At 44.7% G+C, this 26,375-nt stretch overlaps 1 protein-coding gene across 2 annotated transcripts in view; it reads left to right on the top strand.

The window, feature by feature from the left end:
* IL2RA (interleukin 2 receptor subunit alpha) overlaps window positions 1–25,905 on the top strand; it is a 56,055-nt gene extending 30,150 nt beyond the window's left edge. Inside the window, exons 2-8 of one of the 2 annotated variants that reach the window (XM_047866703.1) lie at window positions 9,652–9,843; window positions 12,848–12,958; window positions 15,231–15,446; window positions 17,069–17,149; window positions 17,481–17,552; window positions 18,925–18,991; window positions 24,021–25,905. In XM_047866703.1, coding sequence (XP_047722659.1) covers window positions 9,652–9,843; window positions 12,848–12,958; window positions 15,231–15,446; window positions 17,069–17,149; window positions 17,481–17,552; window positions 18,925–18,991; window positions 24,021–24,045 — 764 coding nt within the window. In that variant the 3' untranslated portion in view covers window positions 24,046–25,905. Of the gene's footprint in view, window positions 1–9,651; window positions 9,844–12,847; window positions 12,959–15,230; window positions 15,447–17,068; window positions 17,150–17,480; window positions 17,553–18,924; window positions 18,992–24,006 lie in introns of both variants that reach the window. The other variant, XM_047866702.1, reaches the window with a different exon arrangement.
* The last annotated feature ends 470 nt before the right edge of the window (window positions 25,906–26,375 follow it).

Genomic DNA, 26,375 nt, shown 5'->3' with positions numbered 1-26,375 from the left:
ATGCTCATTCATTGTGGGGAACCACACCCACGGAGAACACAAGCACAGTCCCACTCTTTGTAGAGAATCTACCTTAGACATCACTCTGTTGGATCCAACGACTGACTGCCCTCCAACTATTAGTATTTCTGGTTCACTCACAGACACAAAAATATCAGTGGGGAACTCAGTCTAGTTCTATTCTCCTTTCAAAAACAAAAGGGTAAAAGATAAAAGAGCAGCTTCATATTGGGGGAGTGGAGTTGAGGGCATGTGGAGAAACAAGGAAAAGGGGCTTGAGCCACCCAGGCCCCTTTCCCATCTTTTATTTGGAACCCAAGCAAGTGGAGGTTGCACATAGGTCCTCCTAGGGAACAGTGGTGGGTAGTTGATGGTACAGGCATAGTATTTGAGAGAACAGATGCCTGGGACACAGAAATGCTGGTCTGAACTCCCAAATCATCACTGGGTGTCCTTGGTTGTCATTCTTGCTCTCCATGACTCGAGGACGACCAATGCCTAATCTTTCCCTACCTAGGGACATGGTTGCAACGGGGAAGCTGAGCCTCCAGCATTCATTGGAAAGAAAACAAGAACCAGACAAAACCACAGTGAAAAGAGAAGAGGGTCCTAGGGCTCCTCATCCTTACCCACCCTTCTCCCCAGAACTGTCTGGTGATATGGTCCAGAGGGAGGTGGCTCTCAGTCACTGTCACTCAAGAAGAAGAAGCCAAAAGCACCCAACGGGTGTTGTACTTCAGCTGAGTAGGGAATTCCTGGAGGCAATAAATTGTACAAACATCCCAAGGGAAGACGCCCCCTGATACCATTTCAGGGACAGTGATGGAGGCAAAGTGTGAGAAGTGAGCCGATCACATGGGATCCCTTCTGTGTCTTTCAAATTAGCATTCCTAGCGAAACTCCAAAACCAGACTTGAAACCCTGGCAATGTCACAAGAGCTCAGTTTAACTCCCTCTTAGTGCACGCCAAAGCCCTTGGGATTTTCTGGATTAATAATAGGCGCTGTCTGTCTCCTTTCCCCTCTCTTACATCAAAAGCACAAGAGCTACAAGGCAAGGCCACACAAATGCCCCTCTGAGCCTACTACAGTGGGTCACCCATCCTGGGAGCCCCATCTTTCAAGCTCGGAGCATTTACCCCCATCCCCCAACACCAAGTTCCTCCCCTTCACAGAAAGCGGACACTTTACTCTCTGAAGAGAAAATGACATCTAAATCCAGAATTGTACCCATACTGAAAAAATTACAGAGAGGAAAGTATTTCCCTCCCTGCCTTCTAAAGAAAATTCTCTTTGCCTCCTGAGCTTCCAGACCCATGGGTAGAACTGAGAGCATAGAACAATTTCTGTTAGAAAGCCACAGCCCTTGGCAGAAGCAAGAAATGGATCTGAAAAGAAGTACAAGACTTGAAATAAAGAAAAGCCGCTGTTGGCCGAATTCCAAGAAAGAATATTCAGAATTTTTAAGGTGTAAAACTAGGGAATAAATGGGGCTGTTAGGCTACGTGGGAAGAAATTTTGTAAGTGATAATATAGGGGAAAAGTATTGAAAGACATTTTGCTGAGCCATATAAAGTGGAATTCTCCTTGGGAATGCAAACTGGTACAGCCACTCTAGAGAACAGTATGGAGGTTCCTCAAAAAATTAAAAATAGAACTACCTTACGACCCAGCAATTGCACTACTAGGCATTAATCCAAGGGATACAGGTGTGCTGTTTCAAAGGGGCACATGCACCCCAATGTTTATAGCAGCACTATCAATAGTAGCCAAAGCATGGAAAGAGCCCAAATGTCTATCGATGGATGAATGGATAAAGAAGATGTGGCATATATATACAACAGAGTATTACTCGGCAATCACAAAGAATGATTCTTGCCGTTTGCAACTATGTGGATGGAACTAGAGGGTATTATGCTAAGTGAAATTAGTCAGAGAAAGACATATATATGACTTCACTCATATGAGGACCTTAAGACACAAAACAGATGAACACAAGGGAAGGGAAGCAAAAATAATATAAAAACAGGGAGGGGGACAAAACAGAAGAGACTCTTAAATATGGAGAACAAACAGAGGGTTACTGGAGGGGTTATGGGAGGGGGGATGGGCTAAATGGGGAGGGGGCATTAAAGAATCTGCTCCTGAAATCATCGTTGCACTATATGCTAACTAACTTGGGTGTAAATTTGAAAAATAAATTAAATAAAAGTTAAAAAAAAAATAAAGTGGAATTCTCCTTCCTTACTCCGGTGCAAAACTTGAGAATAGACAAAGTGTTTTTGATTCTTCTTTTTGTTAGATGTTATACTGCTGGGTTTTTAAAATTTTTATATATATGTATATTTTTTATGATACCTAGGGAGGCTAAAAATATCACAGATTTACTCCGGTTACCTTAAAAGGAAGGGATCTTTGAGGGTTACATCCCCCACACTCTCCTACCTCGCACTTTCTTCAGATGATATTTGGAACAGCCTTGGCAAGACATTCCAGGGAAAAGGATCCTAGCCAGGCTCTTTACTGGTTCTTGGCTACAGTTCAGAGAAGTTTCAGTGTTTCTAAATTCCAGGAAAGATGCTTTTATGAAAATGAAGTCTGTGGGAGAAAGAAGTTGTGGAACTCCCCTTGTCCCCACATGATAGATGTCCTCAGATGTTCAGGCTAAGTTGTGATGACTCTGGGAATTTCCATGGTCTTATCTAGAAAAGCATATTGTCATGCGATTAAACAGTTTTCAAGGACACAAAGTTGCTTCAAAGGTAATTTGTCTGTCTTAAAAAAAAATTTAAGTGTTTAGAGATGTTCTTGGTTCATGATTGAGTCATTAGATTCCAAATGCATCTGAGGTCAGTCCTTGATTATTTGTGCTTATGAATAATTATGAGAGTTGCTAAGTTTATTTCTTTTCTTTCTCTTTCTTCCTTCCTTTCTTTCTTTCTTTCTTTCTTTCTTTCTTTCTTTCTTTCTTTTTCTGATAAAACATTGAAAGCTAAGTTTATTTCTCAACTGATCTTCTTGAGGCAAAATTATAGTGAAATGCACAGTTCTTAAGTGTACCATTTGATGAGTTTTCAAATATGTACCCCCCATATAATCAACACTTCCATCACCTGCCTGGCTTCTTTGAGCCAACCCCATGCACCACAGGCAGCCATTCCTCTGATCTCTTTCCACACGCTAGTTCTGTCTTTTCTCGAACTTTGTACAAATGGAATCCAACAGTAGGTACTATTTTGTGTCTGTCTTCTTTTGTTCAACACGATATGTTTGAGATTATTGAAAGCCTCTATAAATATTTTGTAGAAGTCTTGTAAACATACATTTTCACTCCTCTCAAATAACGTAGGAGTGGAATAGGCTGGGTCATAGGGTGGGTAACTTCACTAAAAACAACAACAATAACAACAACAACAAAAACCCATCAGCTTCCCAAGGAATGGTATCGTTTTATACTCCCTTCAGTAATGTAAGAGAGTTCCAGTAGCTCTACCTCCTCTCCAACTTCTGCTGTCATCAGTCTTATCTATATCGCCCGTTTTAATGGAATACTTCGAGGTGGTTTTCAATTTGCATTTTCCTGATGCCTAGTGATGTTGAGTATGCTGATGGACAGTCACCCGTCTTCTTTGGAGAATGACTGTTCCAGTCTTTGCCCATATTTTATTGCGTTGTTTGCCTTTTAGTATTGATTCATTGTTCTTTATATAATGTGGACACAAGTGTTTTTGTCCGATGTATGTGTTGCAAACATTTGCTCCCAGTCTATCGCTTATTTTTAAAATTTTCTTAATGTCTTGGGGATGAGAAGAAATTTTTAATTTATTTTTCTTTAATGGCTGGTGCGCCTGGGGTCCTCTCCAGGAAATCTTGGCCTATCCCTAACTTGCAAAGCTATTTGCCTTAATTTTCTCTTAGAAGCTTAAGAGTTTTGGGGGCACCTGCATGGCTCAGTCAGTTAAGCGACCGACTTTGGCTAGGTCATGATCTCGCAGCTCTTGGGTTTGAGCCCTGCGTCAGGCTCTGTGCTGATGGCTTGGAGCCTATATCCTGTTTCCGATTCTGTGTCTCCCTCTCTGCCCTTCCCCTGCTCATGTTCTGTCTCTCTCTGTTTCAAAAATAAACAAACACTAAAAATTTTTTTCTTAAAAAAGCTTACAAGTTTTGACTTTTATATGTACACCTATTATGGATAAATTGAGGGTATGGATCTCCTATGTTTAGATGCATAATAAAATTAATTTTTATATGTGGAGTAAGGTTCTTTTTCCCCCCATAAATTTATCCATTTGTTCCAGGACATTTGTTGAGAAAATTTTCATGCCCTCATTGAACTACCATGGCATATCCATAAAACAATCGACTGAATGTACATGTGTGAGTCTATTGCTGGACTTTCTGTTCTATTACTCTACTTGTCTATCCTTTGTGTAAAAAAATTTTAATGTTTATTTAGTTGAGAGAGAGAGAGAGAGAGAGAGAGAGAGAACAAGCAGGGAGGGGCAGAGAGAGGGAGACAGAGAATCCCAAGCAGGCTCCAGTCTCCGAGCTGTCAGCGCAGAGCCTGACTCCGGGCTCCAACTCACGAGCTGTGAGATCATGACCTGAGCTGAAGTCGGACGCTTAGCCCACTGAGCCACCCAGGCTCCCCAACTACTTGTCTATCCTTTTACCAATATGCACTGTCTTGGTTCCTGGAGCCCTATAGAAAATCTTGGTATCAGATGATGTGAATTCTCCAAGTTTGTACATTCTTTTTTTTTTTTAATTTTTTTCAACCTTTATTTATTTTTTGGGACAGAGAGAGACAGAGCATGAACGGGGGAGGGGCAGAGAGAGAGGGAGACACAGAATCGGAAACAGGCTCCAGGCTCCGAGACATCAGCCCAGAGCCTGACGCGGGGCTCGAACTCACGGACCGCGGGATCGTGACCTGGCTGAAGTCGGACGCTTAACCGACTGCGCCACCCAGGCGCCCCTGTACATTCTTTTAAAGATTGTCTTAGAAATTCTAGGTCTGTTGTGTTTCCAAAGAGGTTTTAGAATCAACTTGCCCAATTTCTACCAAAAAGCATGTTGGATTTTTTTTCAGTCGTAACTGCATTGAATGTGTTGCAAAATTTAAGGTAAAACGACGTCGTTTTTTAAAAAATAAATCTTCCAATCAACAAACATTGTACATTTCTCCATTTACATAGTTCTTTAATTTATATTGGTGATGTTTCAGAGTTTCCAGGCCAAAAGCCTTGCAAGTTGTTGGTAAATTTATTCATGAGTATTTTACGAGTTTTGATACTATCATAAATGAAATTGTTTTTAAATTTTTTAATTTTGTAATTGGTTGCGTCCGGCATACAGAACTAACCACAAGTGATTTTTGTATATTGAGACTGCTAAATTTACTAAGTTCTAGTAGTTATTTTGCAGATTTCCTAGTACTTTTATGTAAGCAATCAAGTAATTTGTGAATGCCGGTTCTTATTTTGAAATCTACCTTCTGATGTTAATGTAGCCACCCCAGCTTTCTTATGCAACTCTGCATAATATCTTTTTATATTTTGTAATTTCAACCTATCATTGTCTTTGTATTTAAAGTATGTTCTCTTGTAGACGGCAGAGTTGGGGTCCTGCTGTTTTATCCAGTCTCAAAGTTTCCATCTTTTAATTTTATGTGTTTGGTGTATGGTTCATATAATTACTCATGTGGTTGACTTTAAGTCTGCCCTCTTGTCTGTTTCCCAGGTGTTTCATTTGGTTTTGTATTCCTCTGTTCTCCCTTTTCTCTCTTAATTTTGGCTAACAAAATAAGTATTTTAATACTCTACTTTATGTCTTTTATTGCCATTTTTAGCTATGCTCTTTGTATTATTATTTGGCAGTTTCTCTAAGCTTTCTAGCATGCATCCTTAACTTATCACCATCCCCTTAGACTTAATATTGTATCATTCCATATTATAAGAACTTTATGATAGAAACATTCCACTTTTCTATCCCAACCTTTATACTGTAGTTGTTATATATTTTACATTTATATCTATAATAAAACTCACCATACATGATTTTTTATTTTAAACAGCTTTCTTTCAAAGAAATTAAAAGCTGATCCTTCCACTTATGTAAATATTTACCAGCACTCTTCATTATTTCCTGTAGATCTGTATTTCTGTTATAGCCTGAAGAACTTCCTTCAGCATTATCTTTCATAACACAGGTGTGCTGGTAACAAATTCTCTAGGCTTTCTTTTACCTGAAAATATATTAATTTCATCCTCATTTTTGAAAGATATGTTTCCTAGATAGAATTCTAGACTTACAGGCTTTTTTTCTTTTTACAACCTTAAACCTATTCTACCCTTATTTTCTGACTTGCATTGTTTCTGCTGAAAAGTCCGTCGTTACTCACTATTGTTCCCTGTATGTCACATGTCCTTTTTCTCTATTTTTCAGATTTTCTCATTATTTTTGGTTTTTAGCAGTGTCGCTATGATGTACCTAGGTGTGGTTTTCTTTATATTTATGCTGCTTGGAGTTAACTGCTTACATTTCTAACTGCATCTTAGAAATGTAAGTCAATGTTTGTCATCAAATTTCAGAACTTTTTGGCCATTATTTCTTCAAATGCTTTTTCAGCTCCATTCTTGTTCTCCTATTGCTTTTGGGACTTCAGTTAAATATGATAGACTGGGGTGCCTGGATGGCTCAGTCAGTTAAGTGTCCCACTCTTAATTTCGGGTCAGGTCATGATCTCACGGTTTGTGAGCTCAAGCCATGCATCAGACCCTGTGCTGACAGTGCAGAGTCTGCTTGGGATTCTCTGTCTTTCCCTCTCTCTCTGCCCCTCTCCTGCTTCTCTCTTTTTCTCGAAATAAAAAAAAAAGCATTAAAAATATGATAAGCTATCTGATATTATCCCATAGATCACTGAAGTTCTATTCAAATTTTTGTTTGAAATTTTTTCTCTGTGCTCATCAGTTTGGATAATTTCTATTTGATTTGTCTTCAAGGTGTGGCTAAGCTCATTTCAGATATTGTAATTTTTAGTTCTAGAATTTTTATTTGGTTCTTTTTTTTTATAGTTTTGTTTTACCTTCTGAGATATCCTATTGATTCACTCATTATTATCATGTTTCCTTAGAATTAGTAGCTGACAATTTTTTCTTAAAGGGCCAGAGAGTGAATATTTTCAGCTAGCAGGCCATGTAGTCTCTGTTGCAACCACTCAACTCTGCCATTATAGCACAAAAGCAGCCACAGACAAATGTAAATGAATGAGTGTGGCTTTGCTCCTCTAAAACTTTCCTTATAAAAATAAATGACAGTCAATCGTCTGCTAATTCCCAAATCTGAGTCATTTTAGACTCTGTTTCAATTTACTCCTTTTTTAAAGTTTTTTTTTAAAGTTTATTTATTTGGGAGAGAGCGGGGGAGAGAGTGGGGGAGGGGTAGAGAGAGAGGGAGAAAGAGGATCCCAAGCAGGCTCCACACTGTCACTGTAGAGTCTGACGTGGGGCTTGATCTCATGAACCATTTGATTATGACCTAAGCCGAAATCAAGAGTTGGATGCTTAACAGACTGAGCCACCCAGATGCTCCATCAATTGACTCCTTTTTTTTCAAATGGGTCACTTTTTCCTATTTCTTCACCTGTCCAGATACATTTTGAGTTGATTTCTGGGAAGGACATAAGGTCTGTGTCTAGTTCCATTTCTTTGCATATGGATGTCCTGTTGTCCCACCACCATTTATTGACAAGACTGTTCTGGTTCCATGGTATTGCTTTGGCTCTTCTGTCAAAGATCGGGTGACTATATTCATGTGGGTCTATTTCTGGACTCTCTATTCTGTTACATCGGTCTATTTATCTATTCTTTCACCAATACCACCTTGTTCTGAGTACTGTAGCTTGATAGTAAATCTTGAAGTCAGGTAGTTTCAGTCGTCCATTTTTGTTCTTCTCCTTCAATATTGTGTCGGCTATTCTGGGTTGTTTTGTCACTCTATGTAAACTTTAGAATCAGCACTGATGTCCACAAAATAAGTTGCTGGGGGGCGTGGTTTGGGGATTGCCTTAGATAAATAAAAGCAATGAAGCTATCTAGCTAGTAAGCTGGTGGAGCTGGGATCTAGAAGCCCACTTTTCCCCTGTTCCACCATGCTACCTTTCTTGCCTTATTATCGATTATGATTACCAGTATGTAGCGAGTGCATATGTTATGTGTTCCTTTTCAATTGCTCGCCCTCCGAGCCATTCAAATTGCTTCAATTTAGTCCCTTTTTGGTCAGAAGTGGGGCACGCTGTCCGCACTCTCCCACTTTCTGTTATTCAGGAGATCAGGATCATCCTGGGTTTTGGATGATGAGGGTGGCCTTCAGCATGGCAAGATGCTGGGCAAAGAGTAAGAGCACAGAGAAGCTTCACTCCAACTGAGCAATTACTAAGCAGTCAGTAGTGTCCTTGCCAGTGCGGCAACCAGACTGGATTTGGTGCCTGTACTGGTGGACGGAGAGGCTGTCCTTTCTCACCTTCTGTTTGCTGTAAGTCTTCCTATCCACTTTCTTTATCCAGCCTGTGGCTTTTTTCCTAAAAATCGAACCTCTTGAGGCAGAACTTGTTGTAAGATATGCAATAGAATCCTTTACCTGATTTGAGCAGCGCTTTTTTTTCCTCCCTTAATACTTGGGCATTTGGCCACTATTTCAAGTGTCCTTGGTGGGAAGCCAGTGCCGATTATTGAGGGAGCTGAGAAAGGGTCAGGTCTTTGTGGTGTGAGAAGGAATCTGGTAAACTCATAGATGGACAGATGGATAAAAAAATATGTATTTCCTACTTGCCAGACTTTGAGTACAGCACTTTACACATATCTCTTTTTTTAATTTTTTTTTTCAACGTTTATTTATTTTTGGGACAGAGAGAGACAGAGCATGAACGGGGGAGGGGCAGAGAGAGGGAGACACAGAATCGGAAACAGGCTCCAGGCTCTGAGCCATCAGCCCAGAGCCTGACGCAGGGCTCGAACTCACGGACCGCGAGATCGTGACCTGGCTGAAGTTGGACGCTTAACTGACTGCGCCACCCAGGCGCCCCAACACATATCTCTTAAAAAAAAAAAAGAAAAGGAAAGAAAAGAAAAGGAAAGAAAAGAAAAGAAAAGGAAAGGAAAGGAAAGGAAAGGAAAAGAAAAGAAAAGAAACGGAAAAGAAAAAATGGCAAGGAGTCATTATTTATAGAAATTCCAACAATCCTTATTTCCTGAAAAGTATTTCTCACAGATACATGTTGTGCCTCAATTAAATTTACATGGCTTCCCTTCCTTCCTTTCCTCTTATAATCTGTACTCTCCTCTCTTTCTATATTTGCCCAGCACGAGGCATATTCAGAATAAAAGCTCACTCATTTCTATTCATTCAGTTCGAAACATATTGTAATTTGGAGAGGAAGTTGGTTGAAGTTACATTTTGAGCCGTCTCGGATACAAAAGTTTCTACGGGACGATGGCAACGGTCTCAGTTTGTTTCTAGGAAAATGTGGGGTACCCATAAATCCTTTATTAAATAAAGTGCAGGGATGTGTGATGAAATCATGGCAAGGCTAAGTGTGTGAGCACGTGACCAGAAGGTCCTGACCTCCCAACATGCTTCCTCTTCTTTGCAGAACTGTGTGATGAAAACCCGCCAGATATCCAACACGCCACATTCAAAGCCCTCACATACAAGACGGGCACCATGTTAAATTGTGAATGTAAGAAGGGCTTCCGCAGAATAAGCAACGGGTCAGCCTTCATGCTGTGTGCAGGAAACTCGAGCCACTCCTCCTGGGAAAACAAATGCCGGTGCATAAGTACCTGTAAGTGTGCCCTTTTGTGACACCACAGGAAACAGAAGGACTACAGCTCAGAGGGGGCCAGAGCTCCAGCTTTTTGTTCACTCAGCCCTACAGATGAAAAGTGGGCAGCCCAGGCTATCCAGCAACTCATTTCAGTGGTTCCTGGAAAATAGTTCACTGAACAAATATTTAAGGAGTGCCTCCCAGTTCCAAGGACTGATCTAGGCACTCGGGATCCCCAACACTCAGAGAACTTACATTTTGCGGGGAGAGACGGAACAGATGTTATACTAATAATTACTGAACAATTTGAAAATAAATCTAGTTTGCAACACTGTAAATGCACTTAATGCCACTGAGCTGTACGTTAAAAATAATGAATATGGTAAGTTTTACGCTATGTATATATAACTTATCGCAATTTTTTAAAAAGTTTTTTAAAGCTTATTTATTTATGTTGAGAAACCAAGCGTGAAAGTGGGGGAGGGGCAGAGAGAAAGAGAGAGAGAGAACCCCGGGCAGGCTCCATACTGTCAGCCCAGAGCCTGATGTGGGGCTCGAACTCATGGACCGTGAGATCATGACTTGAGCTGAAGTCAGATGCTTAACTGACTGAGCCACCCAGGCGCTCCTTGTCACAATTTTTTTAAAGCTAAAAATGAAAAAAGAAGAGTCAGAATGAGCCTATGCAAAGAATAAGAAAAATAAGAACAATTTCAGTGGGCTGAAGCTACCTGCCAGGCTGCATTTACTGTTTTGCATTTTGCCCCCGAAGCTCATGCCTGGCGCCGCCCACACCCTGCTGTTGACACACGCCTATCCTGGCTCTACCTGCAGCGACACGGCCATGTGAGCGCCTAACTAGTCCCCGCGATGCCTCTGCCCCTCTCCTTCAGTGCCCTTCCCCGCAGCCCTAAGGAAGAGGCTCTGGGTAGAAAAGCAGAGGCAGTGGGCGAGGCCTTTCCTCCCCCGATGAGAGTAAAAAGGGAAGAGAAGCCCATGTCACTGAATTTGAGTCTTATCTATTACCCACATATTCACTGTGGCCACCACGGGGTCTTCCGGGCATGTCTTCCGAGGTCAAATATACGGTCAGGCAGAAAGCATCATCGATCCCGGGCCTTCCCAGCCCAGCGTCAGGGCATTCCAAAACATGGAGTATTCCCCCCAAAGACCCCACTACCCCCAAAAGGTTGCTGCCTCTTGTTCAGTCTCACAAGCCCCTTGCTGGGCTGGGGGAGCAAGATTAACAACCCGCAGGCGGGTCAGGCTGGTGTGTGAGCAAGGCCCCAAATCTGCACTAGGAAAGCAGAGAGGAGGAGGAAGTTGCTCTCCTCGAATGTCTTTATCTCTGGACTTCAAAACCTGGCTTGAGAGCCTCGTGGCCCTCAATGCCCGCAGTGACTGGAACCAGCTGTGCACTAAGTGTCCCAAACCTCATCATTGCTGTTGAGGGTGAACAGAGAAGGCAGGGCCACTCGCTGGGATATGGTGGCTGGTCACCTCCCCAGAGTGGAGTTTGGAGAGAATGACCCCCAAGGGGCTTTCTAAGACTGAGTTGGTCTAATATCATAGTTTTGCTACTGAACATTTGTTCTCAATTGAATCCTGAAAGCTCTCACGAGACCAATTTCTCTACGAGGTCTTTTATGCACTCTGTGATAACAGAACATGGTGAAAACTGGTGGGTCTGTTTGTCCTTTAAAATTTTTTTTTAAGTTTATTTATTTATTTTGAGAGAGAGAGATTGAGAGAGAGAGAGAGAGAGAGAGAGAGAGAGAGAGAGAGAGAATCCCAAGCAGGCTCTACACCCAGAGCGGAGCACGACTTGGGGCTCGATCTTACAACCCTGGAATCATGACCTGAGCCAAAATCAAGAATCAGACACTCAGCCACCTGAGCCACCCAGGCACCCCCTGTCCTTTTATTTCTTACCCCTGGAGATGGTGTCCGTGAGCCACAGTGCATTCTGTTTCAGCTATACCACGCGTGGACTGCACAGTCTGGAGAGCACTGCTCTGCTGTTCCCAGCACACCCTCCACAGACCTCCAGCTAGAACCCTGACCCCCCACCCCCTTCACAGCAGTGCCTATGCTCAACTCCTTTGCCAAAATCTTCACGATGGAGACAAGTGTGGTAGGAGGCTCCTCTCCTCCTTGCTTTAAGATCATATCCCTTTAACTTTAAAAAACAATTTTTTTTGGGGGGGGGGGCGCCTGGGTGGCGCAATCGGTTAAGCGTCCGACTTCAGCCAGGTCACGATCTCGCGGTCCAGGAGTTCGAGCCCCGCGTCAGGCTCTGGGCTGATGGCTCAGAGCCTGGAGCCTGTTTCCGATTCTGTGTCTCCCTCTCTCTCTGCCCCTCCCCCGTTCATGCTCTCTCTGTCCCAAAAATAAACGTTGAAAAAAAAAAATTAAAAAAAAATTTTTTTAAATGTTTATTTACTTTTGAGAGAGAGACAGAGTACAAGTGGGGGAGAGCAGAGATAGAGACACAGAATCCGAAGCAGGCTCCAGGCTCCAAGACATCAGCACAGAGCCCAATGTGGGGCTCAAACTCATGAACCGTGAGGTCACAACCTAAGCCGAAGTTGGAGGTTTAACCTACTGAACCACCCAGGAGCCCCCCCCCCCACCCCGCTTTTTTTTTTTAAGTTCTTAATCCCTTTAACTTTTAAATGAGCTGCTTTAGGGAGACAAGGGAGTCAGCCCACAGGTTGGCAGATGGATGGCAGAATGGACTCCCCTTTGGGGAGACACACAAACCCCAGAAAATCTACCAGTTCTTTCAGAAACATGTTGTAGGGCACCGCTGTCATGCATGGGGATACTGACAGGCCAATGCTGAAAGCACCCCAAGGGCAGGGCAGGGTGTGGCTTCTCTTTGTAACCCCCACACCCCAATACTGCTGGGCATGTTGCAGGCAGTGGAAAGGCACTCTTCTTGAGTAAATGAACACACAAGAATGTTTTCTATTTTAAGCATTTGTGAAGTGATTTGCTTCATTCTATCCATGTTCTCTAGCCCCAAGGGCCACAGATGGACAAATTATCCCTAAACCTGAAGAACAGAAGGGAAAAAGCCCCATGGGAATGCAGAGCCAAATGCAGCCCACGGACCAAGTTAACCTTCCAGGTAAGAAGTGCATCTGAGTGGCTGTCTGGCTGACTCCCAGAAGCCAACTCTTCTCTTAGCGTGTGTTCCCCAAAGGAGGGAAGTCTGTCCCACTACCCTCTTCTTTAAGGATATCAGCTAAACAAGAACTGTTGTATTGTGTCTGCAGGTGGTAGTGCTGCTCAGCATTTCAAGCCAACTTGGGCTCTGGGCTTCCTCCTGGTTTGGGAGCTGGCTGAATAGAGTTCAACTCAATTCAGTTCAATTCAATTCAATTCAATTCAACCCAATTCAGTTCAGTTCAATTCAATTCAATTCAGTTCAATTCAACTCAATTCAATTCAGCTTAATTCAGTTCAGCTCAGTTCAATTCAATTCAATTCAATTCAGTTCAATTCAATTCAATTCAATTGAACTCAATTCAAAAAGCATGTGTTGGGACTAACTGTGCCCAGCGCTGCCAACCGAAGATACCAATGTGAGTACACAACCCTCTGTGCCCTCAAGGAAACGCTCTGCATTTTCCCTTTAAGACAATGAACCACACTGGTGAGTACTGAAGCTGCAGGCACCTCCTGGCTAACGGGCCGGGTCTGAGTGGGCACCATGACTAACTACCCAGTTGCTCCTGCAACTCTAAAATGAATCATTTTGCACTCCGGTTGTTATGTCAGGAAGAAATAGAGCCTGTTAGGAAAGCCTGACTTGTGGAGGACCCACTGACCTTACAAGATCCTATTGTCCTGTGCTAATTTTATAACCTTACAAAAAAGTTTATCATCTTGTATATAATTTCATTTGAACCTCATAACCCACTGAGTCAAGGAGCAGGACTATTACTTTGACTGGAGAAATTAAGATACAGAGAGGTTAAAATACTCGGCTAAACCCACATCACTTAGGAGTAAGACCTCAGGTCTCCTGAATTAGACTGGAGAATCTTTCAACTGATTCCTTATTTTAAATTAATTTGAATTTATTTGCAGCTTCTCTTATAAAAAAAAAAAAAGACAAATCCAGGGGCGTTGTGGCAACGTGATGTTTTTATGTTGTGCGTCCAACATTGTACTGAATGGCATTTCAAAACACATTTAATTGTTTTTCTCTCTTTTTCCCATCTTCCCCTGCACAGTTATTGAAAGGTTTCTCAGGAGGTCAATGTTTGTTGTCCTTACTCAAGAGATAATCATTGGTTCTGGCCAAGGGCCCTTTCAAAGATCATCTGAATGGGGATGTTTCCACTTGAAAGAAGTAAATGTAATTTAAACAGGTTCGGACCATTATGGATTTTATTGGCTGTAAAAGAAATTTTATTCTGAGACTAAATTACAGGTGCGGTCATGATTTGCAAGGTACTACACTAGAGCAGACCATGCAGGACAGGGCCACTCGGCTCCCCCTGGGACTTCCCTCTGGAGCAGAGGGGTTATATAGAAGATACTTTAAAAGAAATCAGACCGTGGAAGGCCTGTAAGGTCAAGGCATATGTATAGCTCCACATGTCTAGGGAGAGAGGGTACATGTGGCTCCATATATGCAGATTTTGAGTGGGGTTGGGAATCCTGAGAATAAATCAGAGCAGGACATGATCACCGGGGTTGTAGACCAGTCAGGCTTGGGTTTTAGTTGGGCGAGTGGAAGGTTAGAGGGCATGAGGAATTTTCAGAGGCCTTGGCATGACTCACATAGGGCAAGCGTTAGGTATGGCTTGATCAGGTTCCATTTCTCTGAGATTCTCTCAGCCCTTCCTTCCTTCCGGCTTTGGCTTTATCTTCAGTCCTCCAGCCATGGCCCCAAGATGACCACAAGCCACAACCTGAGGATGTACCTCCTCACTTAGCAGTGGAGATCCAGAGTGGTCTGCACATTTCATTGGCCCAAATGGGCTTGAGCCTCCCCTTGTCCCTCAGCCGAGACGGCCCTTCCCACTCCTGTCCACTTATGGAAACTCTCGCCATCACCAGAAGTAATTTCTCTTTCCTCTGTGTTCCCACAGCAAGTGTCTGCTCAGCTATAATACTCAGTACATTCTGCCCTCATTGCTTTCTCACTCAACCGATCGTCCGCTCTTGCAGGAGTCACTGGGTCTGTGTGCCTTCCTGCAATGAGCCTGGCAAAGTTCCTGACACAGAGACATTCTCAATACGTATTGGTTGAATAAAAGAATGAATGAATGAACGCACGAATGAACAAAATAATAAGAACCAAGGTCCAGTCTCTAGGAAGGGGCAACTGGGATTCACTCACCATGCCGTCGCCAACTTGCCTTGAGAATTTCCTTTTCCTCTTCCAGGTCACTGCAGGGAGCCTCCGCCCTGGGAACATGAAGATTCGAGGAGAATTTACCATTTTGTGGTGGGGCAGACAGTTCACTACCAGTGCATGCAGGGATTCAGGGCCCTGAAGAGGGGTCCTGCCAAGAGTGTCTGCAAAACGACCTGTGGGAAGGCAACGTGGACACAGCCCCGACTCCAGTGCATAAGCGAAAGGAGTGATGGCTGGTTTCCAGGTACAGTGGCCCCTTCATGGGTCCACCACCCTGCTTTTCCATCGGGCTGGCCAGGATGGGATTCCTGACCTACCAGCCGTGTAATCTTGGGCACAGCACTTCACCTCCCTGAGCCTCTGTTTCTGCTCATTCTAGAAAATAGACTAGATAAAGTAAGGTCTCTGTCACCTAAGGTCTCCTGTACCCTGAGCAAGGATAAATGGCAGAAATGGAAGAGGAGGGAAGACCTTGCCAGTGTCCCAGAGCACCCCAGATGCCACTGCACTGGTGATAACGCAGCCCCTTCCTAGCTGACCCTGAACTTCAACTTCTTCTTCTAAGCTGCCAACGCTTCCTCCCGTTCAAAAGGGCAGGTCCAGCCTGCCACCCACGCGTGTGTCATTGTAAACTCGTTATTTGCACAGCACTCGCTATTAGCAGGCCCCTCTCCTTCTGTAATCCCCACCTGTGCTTTGATAAAAGTGCAGGGAAGGGGCCTATTCAAGCACGCACATGTACACGCACGCACATGCACATGCACACTCATTCACACAGGTGTACCACCCACCTAGGTTGAGGTCTGCTAGTTTCATTCCGAAAGCGTATTACTATTTTTACATGTAACCAACCGTACATGGTTACTTACGTGTAACCAACTGTAAGTGTCACAGGTTTCTTAGCTCACCACCTGTCGGTTGGTAACCCTCCCCAGGAGTTTCCCTGGGTGAAATCTGAAACTGCCCCCATAGATGGAGCACAGGAGGAAGAGACCAAAGGAAGAGGCAGGCAAAGGCCACTGTTGGTAGGTGGCAGTTGTCACAAGCAAAGGGAACCTACACAGGAGGCTTGTCCTGGGCGGGAGCGAGATGAAGGGATCTCCACACTCACTCGTCAGATGTTAAAAGTTTTTGAACAGGCCTTCACTGGGTTCAGTCGCGTATACTGTGCAGGTGGTCTCAACCACATCACCATCTCAAGGCTTGCCCTTGGAGTAGCCTCTGGGAGCAGGAAGGGCAAGCGGAACCCACATCCCACTCACGGCGGAGGGGGTGGGGAGCCTCTGGGTGCCCAGGTCCAGCCCACGGGTCAGTTGGCGGTCACATCTCTTTGACAACGTCCCCGAACACCACCACTTGCCATACCCTGTGTCTTCCTCTTGGACTCTTTGGGGATGCTGTGCTTTCTTCCCGCAGTGTGAGCCACACACTGGCCAGGGTGTCTGTCACTTCCGTCTAAAAGGACGACAAGGCAGGGCAGTGTCCTGGATAACTGGAACCACCCACAGGGAATGAGGGCCCTGTTACAGAGAAAAGTTGTCCTTTTGTGCATTTCTATTTCATTTGGTGTTTCAGGGGTACTTGTAGTATGATGACTGGTTTCCAAGCCACAGATGGAAACCAGGGCTCAGTACGAAGTGGCCAGGATCAGGGCCAAATTCCCTGTTACCCAGCTTTGCCGGGACTGCTTACCCCCTTGCCTGTAACCCTGACAGAGAGCCACGCGGCACTGTGGCCCCAGACAACCTGCCGAGAATGGCACTCTGATCTGATCTGGGGATCAGCTGATAGGGGCGGGGCAGGGTGTACGTGAGACCCCCCACCCCCACCCCGCTCTCCACCTCCATCAGCTCCTCTCTCCTCCAGATGACGAAGAGCCTCAAGCCAGCACTGATGCTGCTCTTGGGAGTGACACTTCCTGTCCCTCAATAACAGCAAGTACTACAGGTACGTCTAGAATTTCTGGGAGGGTAAAAGCTGGGCCCTGAAATTGTCATGCCAGAGAGGGGGAAGGCGGTTTTCCCAGAGCAACCCCTCCAGTCCACGGCTCAGGGATCTACACCCGCATCCCGCCCCTCAAACGTGTCAAAAGCAGTGTCAGGATGAGGACAACAGGCTGAGGGTGGTATCTCGGGGCAGAAGGGTGAGACCCTTGTCTTTCACACCCCTTCCACCAGCCTCTGGGGTTCCCGCTCACTGAGAAATCCTGACACTCCCCAGCTTGTGCCGTCTGATCATCAGCACAAACTGAACACTTCCTCCTCTCCCTTCTGCACAGATTTCCAGAGACATACGGAAGTGGCTATGACCACGGAGTCATTTGTATTCACAACCGAGTATCAGATAGCAGGTGGGTAGGGGGTCCCTTCTGCTGTTGACAAAACATACCCCAAACAGAGACTGTGGGATATGTCGCTTGGTTGGTCTGGTGGGTTTGGTTGGTTAGTTTAAAATGACCCCCTCCTTACACTGTATAGTAGTTATACAGGTAAAAGACTAATCCAGATATTAACAACATAAACTCGCGGTAATCAGTTAGAGTAAGCTGGGTGTGAAGTCCCAACCAGCCCCCAGAAGTTCCTCCTGAACAGATCCGAAATGATAAAATATACTGTGGCCTGGGGGGGGGGGGGGGAAGGACAGGGGGAAGGTGAGGGAGGTGAGGGGAAGAGATGCGGTATAAGCATGCAAAGAGACAAAAAAAAAAAAAAAAACCCAAACCTTCCATAAACAGTACAATTGTTTCCTGGTAGGAGAGAAAAACAGGCTTTGAAGGAGGAAAAAAACACCCAAGCTCATAGAAACAGAGAGCTGAGTGGTGGTTGCAGGGACTGGGGCGAGGGTAGGGGTGAGGGAAACGGGGAGATGTTGGTCAAGGAGCACAAATTTTCCATTAGAAGATGAATAAGTTCTGGGGATCTAACATACAGCGTGGTGATTATGGTTAACAATACTGTGTCGTATACTCGAATTTGCTAAAAGAGTAAATCTTAAGTGTTCTCACCACAAAAAAGAAACAGTAGTTATGAGGCATGGTGCAGGTGGTAGTTACTGCTATGGTGGTAATCATTTTGTAATATGGACTCACATCAGATCTATACTTTGTACACCTTAAATGTACACAGGGTTGCCTGCCTGGTCTATACCAATAGAGCTTGGAGGAGAAAAAGAAAACTAGACTGTGTCAGGCACATCTAAGACTGATGGTTTGATGGGTAGGCAGATAGATAGGTAGATAGATAGATAGATAGATAGATAGATAGATAGATAAGCAAGCAGGAAGGAAGGAAGGAAGGAAGGAAGGAAGGAAGGAAGGAAGGAAGGAAGGAAAGCATTTGGGAAATATGAATACTTTCAAGAGACGCTTATGTGTTTATCATTTATCCTTGTATTTTGACGTTTCTTTCACCCATGGCAGCCCTCACTCGTGGCCTCCTTAACTGAGGCCTCTGAAGCTTTCTGAAGAGAGTGCCTGTCCCTTCACTCCCCCCAGAAAGAACCAAGCCCCTGGAAGCAAGGCTCCATGCCCTTTCCCAGCTCCCCACTGCCCCCGTCCCAGTCCCTGAGCCTCCCAGGATCCCAGGTCCAGCGGGAGCTGCATTCTGACCGACCGGGGAAGGCTCTCCTCCTCGGGAAACCCTCGCTCGTCGGGGGAGGGGGGCGCCTCAGAATGCTCTGCGCCCTCGCCCAGCGCCTTTGCTGAACTGCTTCTCTGTTGACAGTGGCCGGCTGCGTCCTCCTGCTGATCAGTATCGTCCTTCTGAGCGGGCTCACCTGGCAGCGGAGATGGTGAGTCCCGCACGGTCACGAAGCCCCTGTCCCGGCTAGCGGGTGAAGCCGGTGTGGGCAGCGTGCGTGGGCAGAGAGATCCCCTCGCCCCCCAGCCCACCCCATTCTCCCACTAGCCAGCAGCAACCGGGGGAGGGGGCAGTAGAGAGAGACCCGGCCAGCACACATCCCCACAGAATCGATCTCCAAGAACGAAAGCGAGGACACGGCAAAGGAAAGGGCGCTGGCACGGGCTGAGCGCCTACCGTGTGCCGGGCTTCCCGCTTCTCTAATGAATGTTCCTACGACCCACCCCTCAGAACCTTCCAAAGAGCTACAGGCCAACCCATCAGGGAACACGAGCAGGGTTGCGCGGCAAAGGCCAAAACCGCAACCTGAGCGTAGAGCCCCAGACACTTCTGCCCCCATCACTGGGCTACAAGGAGACCCGTGGGCACATCCACCTGAGCTCTCCTCTCTGCGCGCCCCCTCTGCCTGGGGCAGATGCTCACACCACAGCCCCCTCCACTGGGATGCCACGATGTGTGGCCTTAATTTTCAACCGTGGCTGCAGGTTAGAACAACCAGGAGAGATGTTTTTTAGACACCAATGCTTGGTCTCCACCCGGAAGCTCTAAGAGGGGGGCCAAGATATTAGTACTTTTCTTTTTTTTTTTTTCCAGCTGAGATAAAACACATTATTGTAACCATTTTAAAGTGCACAATTCAGCGGTTTTTAGCAATGCTGTGTATATACCACTATCTCATTACACATTAGACATTTCCGTCACCCCAAAGAGAAACCCTGTACCGCACAATTCCCCATTTCCCCGGTGCCCTGGAAACCACAAACCTACTTTTCAGCTCTGTAGATTTGCCTGAGATACTGCTTCTGTTTTAAAGCTCCTCAGATCCAATGAATACATATGCATCCAGTTTTTTTTACTGTTTATTTATTTATTTTGAGAGAGAGAGAGAGAGGGAGACGGCACAAGCTGGGAAGGGGCAAAGGGAGAGAGAGAATCTCCAGCAGGCTCCACACTGTCAGTGCAAAGTCTGATGCAGGGCTCCATCCCACAACCTTGGGGTCATGACCTGAGCCGAAATCAAGATACGGACGCTTACCGAGCTGAGCCACCCCGGCACCCCTGATCCAGTTTTGACAACTCTGTGCTAGGCCAGTGGTTCTCAAACTTGAGTGGACTTGTTAATCAGAATCTCCTGGAGGGTGGGGCACCTGGGTGGCTCAGTCGGTTAGGGGTCCAACTTCAGATCAGGTCTCGATCTCACGGTTCGAGAGCCCCGTGTCGGTCTCTGTGCTGACAGCTCGGAGCCTGGAACCTGCTTCGGATCCTGTGTCCCCCTCTCTCTGCCCCTCCCCCACTCACGCTCTGTCTCTCAAAAATAAGTAAACATAAAAAAAAAAAACCATTAGAAAAAAAACAAGAATCTCCCGGATGGCTTATTAAAACATGGGCTAGCAGGCCCCGCCCCCCAGAGTTTCTGATTCAGCAGGTCTGAAGTGGGGCCTGAAAACTGACATTTCTAAAAAAATTCCCAGGCAAGATTGACGCTTCTTTTCCAGGCACCAAACCTGGAGAACCACTGCATAGACAGACACTATCAAGCATCAAGAGAGTGAATTCATTCCACACACAAACAAAAAGGCCCGTGTCTCCCTCGCTTTCGACAGTGGAGTGTTAGACCTACTATGTTACTCTCCTGACTATTTAGGGCATCCCTAAAGCACCACCCCCCAAGGGTGCACTCTAACCAACCTTGATATAAATTCCCCAGCAAGACCCTGAGAAGACACAGATTCACCCCCCCAAAACCCAGAGCTCTTAGATCCCATAGAGGCCCAGGCAGAGAAAGGCCAGCAGATTTCGTTTGCTGTCATATTGGTCATCAGGCCCACAATATACTCCCGATTGTCCTCGTGTGAATTAAAAAAGTGCAAATTACTGGGATGCAGAGGGCAAGCCCCCTCGGGTTATTATATTGGGAGTTGCTCATATACCTGGCTGTCGACCAGCTTCTCTATGGTGTTAGCTGATTCCTAAGGCGTTCTTTTAGGATCGTGTGGCATGAAGCATGTCAAGTACCCAGTACACTGTAGGAACTTGACACGTGGTAGATCCTTGCCTCCCCTTGCTGACAAGACTTAAAACCCAGCGAGGAACTTTTCATTTAGGAGCTTAGGTATTAAAAGCCTTCAGACACAAAGTGATGACGCTATTTGGGAATGGTAAAGGTTTGGAATTTACGTTGTAAAATAACGAACAGCCTGAATCTAGATGAATTTCCACAAGCTCTCCCAGAATTAGTCTTCCAGGAGACTCAAACTCATTCCTCAAACTGAGCCTTCTGCCAGAGAGCTAGTGCAAAAAAAAAAAAAAAAAAAAAAAAAAAAAAAAAAAAAAAATCCCTCCTAGACTCTAATTTCATCTGATGGTGCCCTCTTGTGGCCACAAGAAATCCTACATTTGACTATTTTTACTTTTTTGGATTAATTACTAGGAGCCAGTGATAAGATCTGGCTTACACTGGCTCCTGACAGCCAGAAGCTACATTTTCAGGAATTCTGTGAACTGTCTTTAAACAGAGCCATTATAAAAAAGTAAGTACATAGACATAACTGAATAAGTTATATTAAAAACGAAGTTAATAAGTACTCTAAATTAACCACTTTCTAATTATTCTACGAGTTGGTTTGTTCTCAGAGTTATTTACACCTATCGTGTCTGTATCGAGGAATTATGCAACAAGATGGTGTGTTACCGCATCTCTCTTCCCAACCCCGTATTCAGTTATGTCGCGTTGGTAGCTCGAAACAGGGCGTGGTGGGACTATTTACACCATGGAAATAGGCCAACTTTTCCAGAGAGCTGGCTGTTAATCATTCACCAGCACCCATGCCCACATCCTTGCTCCATGGGAGCTGTGAGCGAGGTAGGAACTAGTCAGATGTTCCTGTGGACTAAGTAAGGGCTGGTGAAAGTCTAGGACTGTACCGTCCTATACAGTAGCCACCAGCCATACGTGGATATTTAAGTTTAGACTCAAATAGATTAAATATAATTAAAATTCAGTTCATCAGTTACACTAGCCACATGTCAAGTGTTTAATAGTACTTACTGTGGCTACTCTATTGGATAACACAGATGCAAAACATAGAAACTAGGAGTTTTCAGTTCATGAGACTCACTTAGCACAGTTACTATTATTATCCCTTTTCTGCACCTACTGTCCTCCATATAGTTCAAAAAATAATTATAGAATATCTCGTATATAGATGTTGGTGAAAGGGCATAAACTTGCAATTAGAAGATGAGTAAGTTCTGGGGATCAAGCGCACAGCATAGAGATTACAGTCAACAATATTATATACTTCAAAGCTGCTAAGAGACTAGATCTTAGATGTTCTCACTGCAGAAAAGGAATAATAATTATGTGACATGATGGAGGCGTCTGCTAACTATGGTGGTAATCATGTTGCAATATATAAATACGACATATTAAAATATACAAACATGTTGTACACTTTAAGCTTACACAATGTTACATGTCAATCCTATCTCAATTAGAAAAAAAAAAAAACTATTACAAGAATATCCGCTCTGTGCCAAGCAGTTCCTCGGGGCCCAAAGGTGAATACAAATGGCCCCCACTCTAAGGAGCTTACAGACTAGTAGAGGAGAAGAGGGGGGAAAATACAGATTTCAAATACAATTTCTTTTTTTTTAATTTTTTAATGTTTATTTATTTTTGACAGAGAGAGACAGACAGACAGACAGAGAGTGTGAGTGCAGTAGGGGCAGAGAGAGAGAGGGAAACACAGAATCTGAAGCATGCTCCAGGCTCTGAGCTGTCAGCACAGAGCCTGACTCGGGGCTTCGAACTCACGGACTGTGAGATCATGAACTGAGCCAAAGTCAGATGCTCAACAGACTGAGCCACCCAGGCGCCCCTCAAATACATTTTCTTAAAGCCCAAGAGTGGATGTTATAGGAACAAAGAGAAAGGACACTTAACCCTACATGGGGGTGCCAGCAAGGTTTTTAGAGTTGATGGTGCCTATAGCCAGATGAAGAAAGGCAGGAGATGGATACCAGGCAGGGGGAGCGTGGGGACAGGTAAGGCGAGGTGAAAGGGCATGACGACGTCCAGGAGAAGTCGAGCAGTTCTGAACACCAGGATGCGAGGCGTGTGGTGCTGTTACAGATGGACAGTGACCACGTCGTGGAAGATTGGGTCAGACTGAGGGGCTCGGACCCTATCCTGGGGCCAACAGAGAGCCACGGCAGCTTTACCTATGGGGAAAATGGTAGCACTGGCCCTTTGAACAGTCTGTCAACAAGATAGGCTAGATTTAAGGGACCAAGTAATCATGGTGGCAGCTTGATTATGTTATGATGGGATAAATCCACACGAGAGACAATGTGAACATGAGCTAGGTCAGTGGGCACCTGTTAAAAAGGAGGAAAAGAATCAAGAGATATATAAGGGGGTCAAATTATCAGGATTTTCCAGGTGGCTGGAAATGAGGGTTAAGGAAGACAGATGGCCCAGGGATGACCCCAGGTTTTTGAGTGTGACAATGGGACCCTTAGCCACTATACACCAGGATGAAATACAAAGAGCAGGACACCCCTTGGGGGTCAGCAGCAAAGCAGACCCCATCCTGGAGTCCATTCCCTAAGACCCACTCAGCCTCAGCACCTGTAACTGCCCAGCTCTGGCTGACAAGGGAATGGAAGGGTTCCCCTGGGCTGTTTCTCAGATCTGCTCACCGAACAATGATGGAACTACCATGCTGTAAGGACCATGGGGCAGCCGGTTTGGGCTTCCAGAGGCATGGAGAGGCCTTGAGGTCAGAGTTCAGGATCTGAAATGTGGGAAGGTAACAGGATCTGGGGGTGGAACTTTAAGTTAGCAGGTCAACGGGGGCTTATGTTGAATGCTCTACCCATGTCGGCTTAGGGTGGGGATCACATTTTTCTTGGTGCAGTATTACACCTATGACTGTGACATAGCTATATCGCCACAGGAGGAAGAGTAGAAGAACAATCTAGAAAACCAGGAGTGCTAAGAAGCCAAGAACACCTCACAGAAATCGCGGAGCACAAGCAGAATCAAAGAAGTTGAACACTCACCCAAGACGCATCTCCTGTGAGATCTCCTGGGCTTTGGAAAACTCGGAAGCCACATGCCAGAGCCCCAGGCGCCTGCAACCTCATTACAAAGCCAGCTCTCTAGTGCCAATGAGTGAACTCGACCTGCTTCTGGGCAGCAATTCTAAGGTCATTGGAGGAACAGGGAGGGACAACCAGAACTCTAGGTCTTATTTTCATGTCTACATGTTCATTGAAGCTTGAGCACCAGGGGACTCTCTCCATACCATATACAGGTTAAAGAAAAGTAGGTTCATGTTCATTTCATCCATACTTCCCAGTTTAGAAATCCCAAGGAAAACCCTAGCATAGAATATAAATAGACACACACACACACACACACATGCACACACGCGCGCGCGCGCGCACACACACACACACACACACACACACACACACACACACACACTCCTTACCCCATGTAATTGGACTCTCCATTGATTGATGCAGATCCCTGTCCCAGCTTCTGGGTGATTAGCCCATTCTCCTGGCCACATTCCATAATGAACACCTTCCAAGAACTCTGAACCGGTAACTCTGAATCTTTTTGTCCTTAGCTCTGTTCCCTAAGCTAGCCTCCTTCCACTGAACCTTCTTCAATTGTGAATTTCTAAACAGAAGCCATGGCATAGTAATCTTTGGGTAACACCAACAGAGGGCAACCGAGCCCTTGGCATCACGGAGCTTCTGTATTTAAAAGGATTTTACTGGAGGTGTGCTGGAAAAGAAGGGTAATCTAAGTCCCAGGTGATGAACTGTATCCATGACAAAGCTCTACCTGAATATTACTAACATGCCCCTTTAAGATTTAGTTTCTGTGGGATTGTTATAAATGATTCTCTGAATTCGGTCTGCATGAATGTGATGTTTAGAGACAGATGCATAATGTGTGAATGTCTACATTTCCAAACCAGTGTCATAAAAACACTGACAAGGGCTTAAAACATCCAATGTTTATGGGCGGAAGGAAAGAAGAAGGAAGTGCAAAGCAGGGAGGGAGATCATGCTGACAGAGTGTAACGTGGGAAAGGTCACCCCAGTTGTCCTCAAACTGTTAGCAAATCAGTTAGCAAATCAGAACCACCTGGAGGCCCTGTTGGACCACAGAAGGCCCATGTTGGGTTTCTGAGGAGCAGGTCTGGGGCGGGGCCCAAAGATGTCCTCTTCTGACAAGTTCCAGGTGCTGCTGCTGGTCTGGGGACCTCACTTGGAGAACCACCGGGTTATAAATCTCCATGCCCATCCACTCTCAAAAATCACATGATCAAGGAGATTAATGAAAGGTTCAAAAAGCATCCAGTTTTCATTTCCGAAAGGCCAAAAAGTGTTATTTAAAAACGTGGGCAGGCATCAGCAAATCCATAGCCAGATTACGGAACCATTTTCTGCCCTTTCTATGACTAACAAAAACGATCCAGATTTCAGTGTCCACATCCTCCCTTCCCCCAAGTACATGTTTTCTGAGTTGAGAGAAATCCCAGGCCAGAAAAAAAGACAAAACTTTTTTTAGTGTTATTTATCTTGAGTAAAATTGAATTATCATTACTCATTTTGGGGAGGGAGATCTAGGAGATCAATTTTTTTTTTTATAATAATTAACATGTGATTTACCTTTTCCATGCTCATTCTCTTATAAGTGTATGGTGGAGTTTTCCAGAAACTACATGATACGTGATGATGTCATTGCTCTGATGTTGACATATAATGAACTTATTACTATTGTTTATAAGAGAACTAATAAATAATATTTTTTAAATTTAATTGTTTTAGTGTCTAAATATGGTATCACTAGCTATAATGACATGGATTAAAGCTCTTTGGGCCTCAATGTTTTTTAATAACATACAAAGGTCCTGACAAATAGTTAGCAAGTGCATCATCATTGGTCATTCCATTAAGGCAAATCAAAACCACACTGAGATACCACGTCATGCCCACTAAGATGACTTTAAGCAAAAAGAATAACAAATGTTGACAAGGATGTGGAGAAATAGGAATCCTCATACTTGGCTGGCAGAAATGTAAAATGGTGCAGCCACTGTGGAAAGCAGATTGGTAGTTCCTCAAAACTTTTTATTTTATTTTATTTTTTATTTTTTAAAATTTACTTCCAAATTAGTTAGGTAGTTCAAAACTTTTAACAAACGGCTACCACATGACCCGGCAATTCCACTCCTGGGCGGATACCCACAAGAGATGAAAACCTATGTCCACACAGAAATTTGTACATG

Source organism: Prionailurus viverrinus, chromosome B4 (genome assembly GCF_022837055.1).
Source record: "Prionailurus viverrinus isolate Anna chromosome B4, UM_Priviv_1.0, whole genome shotgun sequence".
Taxonomy (NCBI): domain Eukaryota; kingdom Metazoa; phylum Chordata; class Mammalia; order Carnivora; family Felidae; genus Prionailurus; species Prionailurus viverrinus.
This window is presented reverse-complemented; position numbering and strand designations above follow the sequence as displayed.